Source organism: Ammospiza nelsoni, chromosome 1, assembly GCF_027579445.1.
Source record: "Ammospiza nelsoni isolate bAmmNel1 chromosome 1, bAmmNel1.pri, whole genome shotgun sequence".
In the NCBI taxonomy this organism is placed as follows: domain Eukaryota; kingdom Metazoa; phylum Chordata; class Aves; order Passeriformes; family Passerellidae; genus Ammospiza; species Ammospiza nelsoni.
Genome location: NC_080633.1, coordinates 55,960,989 through 55,969,547, shown reverse-complemented (window position 1 = coordinate 55,969,547; position 8,559 = coordinate 55,960,989). Strand labels below are relative to the sequence as shown.

At 41.0% G+C, this 8,559-nt stretch overlaps 1 protein-coding gene across 1 annotated transcript in view; it reads right to left on the bottom strand.

The window, feature by feature from the left end:
* Nucleotides 1-270: 270 nt before the first annotated feature.
* The window catches only part of LOC132074510 (dual specificity calcium/calmodulin-dependent 3',5'-cyclic nucleotide phosphodiesterase 1C-like), a 29,386-nt gene continuing 21,097 nt past the window's right edge, over nucleotides 271-8,559 (bottom strand). Inside the window, exon 2 of the mRNA XM_059474372.1 lies at nucleotides 271-461. Coding sequence (XP_059330355.1) covers nucleotides 280-461 — 182 coding nt within the window. The 3' untranslated portion in view covers nucleotides 271-279. The remainder of the gene's footprint in view (nucleotides 462-8,559) is intronic.

Below are 8,559 nucleotides of genomic sequence, written 5' to 3'. Positions count from 1 at the left end.
CCTTCAAAGACATCATCGTATAATGGGCTGTCTTTGTTGATTTTTTGACTAGTTACAGACTTTCTGCCCAGTAAATAATTTTTTGGGGAGGTAATGAAGTGTAAGAAATTAAAGGCCAATCCAGTCACTATTATTTATGGATTTATTTTTACACTCTTTTTCAGTATGAAATTATGCAGCATTACAGAATCTTTCCGTATCAATTTCTGTCACCAAACTCACATCACAGATTTAATCTTAAACAGATAGCCTCTCAAAGATAAATGAAGTAAATTCATATCAGTCAAACCTGAAAGATGCTTTCACCAATGCCTCAGGGTTGTCCACTGGCAGTAGTTCATCTGCTAAAATTTCTTCAGGAGGCCTCGGGTCATTGATAATGGTCCGCTTTGGCCTTTCCTTGAGGTTGCTGGTCAGCCCACCGATAATGGCGTTCCACAAGCAGTTTTGTGATTTAGACCCTGAAAAAACAATGAGAAGGAAAATAAATTCATAGGCTTATTGCCCAGCATGTCAAAATTCTGAAAAATAAAGGTGGTCTGCTATCATTTTACCTTTGCATAACCACAGTTTGGGAATAAGCATGAAAACCTAAATAAAAGTTCAAAGCGGAAATAAGCACAAACATTAGGGTCATAACAAATGCAAAAATGTAATGCTTCCCATAAATATATTTTATTAGATAACATGAGGCTTTCACACCTGTCCTGGGTTGTCCTGGTGTGTCTGAAGTCAGCAACTGATTTTAATTAGCAATTATTTCCCAGCTTTCAGATATTTTCCCAGCTTTCAGATCAATTATCCAGTGGACCTAATACATGGATTAAGGGTTACTTTTTGATGCAATACACACTAAATACACGAGATGAAACCACTCAGAAGAGCTGTTATCCCATGGGTCAAGAAAATAAATCATGAAAACAATCCTGTTGGAAGCAGCAATATCTGCTGCTGTGGACAGGAACCAGCAGCATTTTTTTTCTGATTGTCTTAAATATCTTTTTTTCACACAGTCTAGATGTTACAAAGACAGAAGATCAGCAATAATTCTTATCCACTTTCTCCATTCCATAATTATGTTCAGACAATTTCCCAGGTAATCAGGAAAACTCCATGCTCTTTGCTCTTAAATGTGAGCAGCTACCTAATGTGCAAGAACTGTATTGACCCAGAGTTACAGGTAGCCTTGAGATTCTGTGCCAAGCCCTGTAGCTGTATTTCTATCTACAATAGCTAGAAATATAACCTCTCACACCGTGTAGTCCAAAGCCAAGCAATGGCTACACAAAATCAGCAGAAATATATGCAACATCAACACAATATTATTATTCAAGGACCTGTAATGTTATGGCTGTTCTTTAGACAACACTTTAGCAAACTTTCTGTCTAACTATCAGAAGACACATTCCAATCATCCAAGACTTTCATTGTTGGTACTGAAGCCCCTTTGCAGAGGACAACTCTGGTGAATTGACAGCACCCCACTTGACTCACTACATGCATCACAATCACACAGTCAGAGAAGATTTCCCTCACCAGCTTGTCCCCAGGTTTCCCATAGCGCACATGGCTCCCATGGTGATCAACATTATGACAGCTGAAGCTGGGTGCTTCCAGGGAGGTATCCCAAAAAAGAAATCCCTGGGGTTTTAACCCTTACATTCTATGCACCCATTAAAATACTGATATTTATTCTGAGGTCTTCTCATCCTTCACTGGCTCTTGCAAGAGTCTCTGGGTGACTGGCCACTCTGACCATCCTCACCTCACTGGACTATGGCCCAGGTCCCCATGCCCTTATTTATGTAAATGGTCTGCACCAGATCATGTCTTGTTGCCTGGGGCTCTCTATTTCCTCACACCCATGGCACAAGCTGTAACTTGCATGCCAGGTTACCTACACTAGGTATAGTCCTCAACAGTCTTTTCTTTCTTTTATTAAGTATACCTGCTTATATATTAAAAGGGAAATTTCAAGAAATGTAACCATTTCAAGAAATTTAACTACTACCCTTATATACCAAATTATCACAAGTAACAAACATAGCAAAATTCAGGCTAAGATGATTGTCATAGGGCAGAGTACAAGATTACTGATTCTTGTGCACAAGTGCTTAAATAATTACCAATACAGGAAAGGATTCTCAGAAGTTAATTATTGCCTGGTTGGTTGGTTATCCACTACTCATTTGAAGTAAGAATGGTGTGTCCGATTTTCCTAACCTAAAATTTTAACAGCAAAATAGGAACACCCTAAAACAGTAATGTCACTTAGAATCAGAGCCTTACACCGTGTCCCAGGTGCAGAATCTGGCATTTGACTGGTTAAACTTTATGTGGTTGCTGATTTTTCAGCCCTTTAATTTGTTGAGGTCTCTCTGCAGGGCCTCAGCCTGCAAGGCAGTCAACAGCTCCTCCCAATTTAGGGTCATCAGCAAACTTGGTTAATACTCCCTCAAGTTCTGCATCCAAGTCCTTAATGAAGAAAACTGGGCTGACTAGAGAGGTCACTAGTCTGATGTTACCCTGTTCCTATAACTCTTTGTGTCTGACCTGTGAGCCAGTTGCTTATCCATCTTGTAAGATGATTATTTAGTTGTATGCTGGACATTTTGTTGTGAAGGACCCTGTGAGAGACAGTATCAAAAGCTTTGCTGAAATCTAGAAAGATTACATCCCCTGGCTTTCTGAGATGAGCTAAGTAGGTTACCCTGTCGTAGAATGAAGTCATATTCAAGAAGCAGGATTTTACCCTCACAAAACTATGCTTGACTGTGACCAATGACTGCATTTCCTCCAGATTTTCAATACTTTGCAGAATAATCTTTTTAATTATTTACGAGGCACTGAAGTGAGACTGGCAGGCCTGTAGTTTCCAGGGTCCTCCTTCTTGCCCTTCTTGAAAATCAGGACAACATTTGGTAGCTTCCAGTCATCTGGGACCTCGCCAAATTCCTAAGACTGTTTAAAAATCATCAAAAGAGATTTGCAATGACATCAGCTAGACCTTTGAGGATTCTTGGATGAAGGCCCCACAGAATTTTAGGGACCAAAATGAAACAGCAGGTCCCACACAAATTCAGGCTCAGCTGGGAACATTTTCACAGCCATGGTCCTCCAGCTCAGGGCACTGAGAACCCCTTGGTCCACCATCCGTGTTGAAGACAGAGGCAAAGAATGCATTAAATACCTCTGCCTTTTCTATGTCACCGTGAGATGATCACCCTCTTCCTTCAACAGGCCAATGTTATTTCTACACTGTCTTTTGCCATTAATGTATATTTTAGAACTCTTCTTATTGTCTTACACTTGCTGGCCCGCTTCAGCTCCAATTGAGCTTTGATCACACAAATTTTCTTCCTACAATGGCAAGCAGTATCTCTGTATTCTTCCCATGTCCCCTGACTTTGCTTCCACTGGACATACACGTTCCTTTCTTTGCCTTATTTCCAAGACAAGATCCCTGTTCAGCCAAGCCAGCCTTCTGCCTTTGCCTGCTCAACTTCCAACAGGGAATGCCTACCTCCTGTACCCTTAGGAGATATGTTTAAAAAGTAATGAGCACTGATTGACCTCAGCACCTGCAAAAACATTTTCCCAGGGTATTTTACATACTAATTCCCTGAGCAGTCCAAAGTCTGCTCTCCACATGTCAAGTTGAAGTTTTGCTGGCACTTTTCCTCCTGTCAGTGGAGATTTCAATCACTTTGTGGTCACCGTGGCCAAGATGGATGCCCATCATCACTTTTCTCATTAGAGCCTCTCTGTTGACAAACATCAGATCAAAGAGGGTGTTTTTCTGAGTTGGCTTCCTTAGGACCTGTTATGATCCAGGCTTTTAGCAATCTTCTGGCCTGGGCTGGACCAGCCGTGTGAAGCCCTGAGTTGGTTTAAGCCCAACAGAAATCCACTATAAGGACAGGAGCAGTTGACTTGAAAGTGTCCCTTTGTTCATCAAAGAATAATTCATCAGTACCATCATCCTGGCTAGGAGGTCTGGTAGATTCACATGATGATATTAACATTATTTGTTTATGCCTTGATTCTTATACAGATATCCCCAATTGTGCCAGTGCCAACTGTGAGCTCCATACATTCTGACCCTTCTATTACAGGACTCATCCCAGCAGGTTTCAGTTATGCCAGTGATATCAAATCTCTGGGATTGGGCCAAAACCTCCCCTTGTTTGTTCCTCATGATGTGTGCGTTAGTGTAGAAACATTTCATGCATGTTAGACTGTAGCCAACACCTCATGAAGCAGATTGAGAGATTCTATTAGTCCACAGTTGCTTCAGGTTTTTGGCACACCATCCCAATGTTCATCACTGGCCAGTCTGGTATTTTCCCTTTCCTCCTTCCATGCTCGTTTAAAAACTCTTTCAACAAGATCTACTAACTCCTGTGCTAGAACTCTTCTTCCCTTCTGAGAAAGGTGCATCCCAGCAGGTGACAGTAGACCAGGTGTTGAAGAGATCATCCCATGGTCAAAAAACCCAGAATTTTTCCAATTACACTAGGCTTGGAACCAAACATTGACCTGATGCATTCTTATCAATATTATTCCTTGTTATGAGAAGGACCAAGGAAATCACAGCCTCTGCTCTTGTTTCCTCAACTAATTATCCCGAAGTCCTGAAGTCTTTTTCCATTGCCCTCAGACTTCTGTTATTTTATTGCTGATGGCTTGAACAATCAATAACAGATAATAGTCAGAGGGTCTTAGTAGACTGGAGAGTTTTCCAGTGATGTCCCTTATCCTTGCCTGCTGGGAGACAGAAGACATCCATCTGAGTTGGGTCCAGTCTGTATATCAGGCCCTCTGATCCCCTTAAAAAATGAGTCTTCTATTACAACTAGTCTTTTTGCCTTCTTATTTGGGTTCTAATTTGGATTTTCTAGACAATACCTCATTTAAAGCTTCCTTTCTGGGCTGTACATTTATGTACCTGTGTTTCAGCTGGTGTGGGCTGATACCACATCACTACTGAGATGGTGAAGAGTTTGGAGGAAAGCCATATGAGGAGTAGCTGAGATAACTTGGTTTATTCAGCCTAGAAGAAGGGGAGATCTCACAGCTGTCCATAACTTCCTCACAACACAAAACATAGGAGCAAGCACTGATCTCTTCTCTCTGGTTACCAGTGACAGGACCTGAGGGAATTGTATGAGGTGGATGTTTAGGTTAGCTGTCAGGAAAAAGTTTTTCACCCAAATCATGGTTGGACATGGAACAAGGTCCCCAGGGAAGTGGTCACAGCACCAAGCCTGTCAGAGTTCAAGAATGCTGTCAGACACATAGTGTGATTCTTGGGACTTACTTGTGCAGGGCCAGGAGTTGGACTTTGATGATCCTAGTGGGTCCTTTCCAACCCATGAAATTCTGTGATATCATTGTGCATACTTTCTCTGCTCTTCAAACCCTTTTTTTATATATAAAACACACTATATCAAGTGCTACCCAATAAGTTGGTCTTATCTGGGATATAAGTTCCTGGCAGAGCTAAGTGCCTCCAAAGAGATTTTACACTGGGAGTCCTACAGGTCACCGTAGAGCATTTTGTACATCTCACAGAACCAAGTTTAAGGCTTCTGGCCATTTCAGGTAAGTAGATGCACATGCTCTTACTAATTTTTCTTTTAACATTGTATTAGTTTTCTCTACATTTCATGAATGCTGTGGGTGATATGGCATATGTAATTTCCTCTCAATTTCCAAAGACTTACACAGCTTGTTGATCATATTTGCTGTAAAATGAGCACCTCTGTCTCATTAGTTCAACTTACTCTGGTATCCCATATTCAGATATAAATTCCTTTAGCAAGGCTTTTACTACTCATGTGTCAACCCTTCTTTTTGGAAAGGCTTCTGCCCAGCCTGAGAGATGATCTACTATCACTTACAACTAGGCCTGTGGTCTCAGAGCTCAGTCTGATACTTGAGAATTTCTGGTAAGCTGGGCAGTTATTTGTGATTCATTTTGCAGCAGCAAAAATTCTTGTAGCCACCCATACTTTCTGTACTGGCTTAGCTATTCCTTCCATCCTTCCATGGGCTTTCTCATTAAATCATCCAGCCATGCTGAGGAAGTATTTCTTTGGCAGAATTGGTTTTGCTCCAATGACCATAATTCCATCATTAATTTGAGTTGCCATCCACTTTTCCCATTGGCTTTTCTGTTGGGCAATCCTTCTCATAAGTAGTCTTCTGGTGTCTTAAATTTAGCCTTTCACTGTGGTCAGCCATCAGAGTCAATGTTACATTGCATCAGAGCAGCCTCTGCAGTTGCATCAGCTACAGGACTCCCTCTTCCTGTTTCTGCAATACCACTAGTGTGGGCTGGTCAGTTTCTACAGGTAACTTTACTGATTTACTGTACATTGCATATTTCCTCTCCATTAAATATTCTTTTCTTGCTAATGTGAAAAATCTCTGTTCTATCCATAATATTCCTGATGCACGACAGAGCAAAGGTGTGATGAGAACAGCAAAGCAATGATCAGAACAGAAATACAGGGGATGCTAAACCTGCATTACTAGAAATATTCCTGCTACAATTGAGATAACCTCTGCCTGGGAATGGTCCAGACCCAATGCGGTATAAAGAAAGGATTCAGAAGCAAAGAGCATTTCTGCATTTGCTCACTGTGAAAATCTTGGAAGATTTTACTTGATGCAATTTTTACTGTGGAAATTCTGCGTATTTATCCTACATATATGTAAATAAGAATTTTTGTCCAGATGGTCTGAAATCCTCTCAACACCTTGTTTATTCAATTTTATTAATAGTAATAAGTTTTTGGGTGAAACCAGGTATAAATTAATAAAGCTGGGGAAATGTCTTAGTTTGGAAAGACAGGTGTCTGCTAAGGAAGGCAGGAGCCTCCCCTGACCTGTTGGTCAGGGTGTTGGTAACAGTCCAGTTGGAATTGTGGCTGCAGTCCTCCTGGCATGTCAGGTGCGGTTGTGTTGGGTGTAGTCTTCCTCTGAAGATCCAGTGGAAGAGGCAGCTGTTTCTCTGGGAAATCCAATGGAGAAGCCATGGTGGTGTTCCAGAATCTCAAGATTATATCCCGGTAGGAATGCTTGGCTCTTCCCTCTGGGCAGAGCATCTCACAATGGGATGCTATAGGTCTTATCAGTCATGCAGTGACATTCAGTAGCCTGTTATCAGCAGATGTCTCCCTGGAGGGAGGATTGGTTGTGGAAGAGATAAGGAGAACTCTCCACTTGACAGAAGACAACTGCCATACAGATGGCAAATAGAATACATCTTGCCTTGCAATCTGGGACAGGATAAAAGATTAATTTCTGACAAAAAAGTCACAACCCATACCAAAGATGATTTCTAGTATTTTCGTAGATTTCTCATACCACTGTCCCTTTAAATATGCTTATTTTCCAGCCACACTCTGTGGAGACCCTGAGAGGCATTCCCTGGGTTAGAGGGACACAGGGACACACTAAGCTTCCTTCAAAAGCTCTCTGGATCCCATTGGCTCCTTTCTTTGAATCTATGTCCCTCAGCCACTCCCTCCCTATTCCCCCATTGACCCTCATCTTTGTACTGCCCCAATATCCCTGTTCAGCCCCTACCTCTTGATACACAGAAACCTGGACTCTCTCCATGAGTGTGCACTTGGACCCTGAACATCTTACTGTGCGGCTGAATTAAACATCTCTGGATATTATGCAAAGGCCCTTTTTGCTTCCTTACCCTAGACTTTATTAGCAGCTATTCCAGCTGCAACAACTCTCGACTCTTGTAGAATGAAGTCTAGGCTGATTTTCGTCTGATTAGATGAGACTGTCAGCATGAAAACTATGGATATTTACTTTATTCTCCTAAATGGGTGACACCTTTTGACTTCCATTGCAACATTTTCTATTTTTTTTTTTAATACCATGCACATTTTCCATTCCAACCCGGAAGCAAATAAATCTCAGTAAATGGTATAGCAAAGTGCAAGTAGTTTGAAAGTAACAGCTGTTCTTTCAGAAAGACAGCCTTTACAGGCAGGAGACATCATCCTGTAATCAATTCACTATGGGAAAATATTCACATGCTCTCTGTACTTTCTTATCCAAGTAGACAACAAAATACTAGGCCTAGACAAATTTCTTCAATTTCAAAAGTTTTATGTTGTATTGTAACTGCCTGGAAAGTTCAAAAGCTTCAAACTGCAATTATTAAAATATCTTCATGAGTTCTTTGATTAACATAGATCACTCATATTCAAGTTCACTATATGCCCACCTTATAGGCAGGTTCCTTTTTTTAGTGATTGCCTCATTAAACTATTTCCTACAGTTTGCCACCATTTTCTACAGAAGGTATCCATTTCACCAGTATGCCACCTCAGTCAATTTAGCTTTCCAATATCCTTTGCCTAACTCCTAGTCCAATGCAAAAAAACCATACCACTTAATAGCATTGATTCAGCAACACTGACAGACAATAGCAAATCATCTATATTTTGCCATTAAGCAGCTAAGAGTCTGTAAAAGAATGTCAGGTGTTTTTCACACACCAGTAAAGATATTCTTTCAAGGAGACTA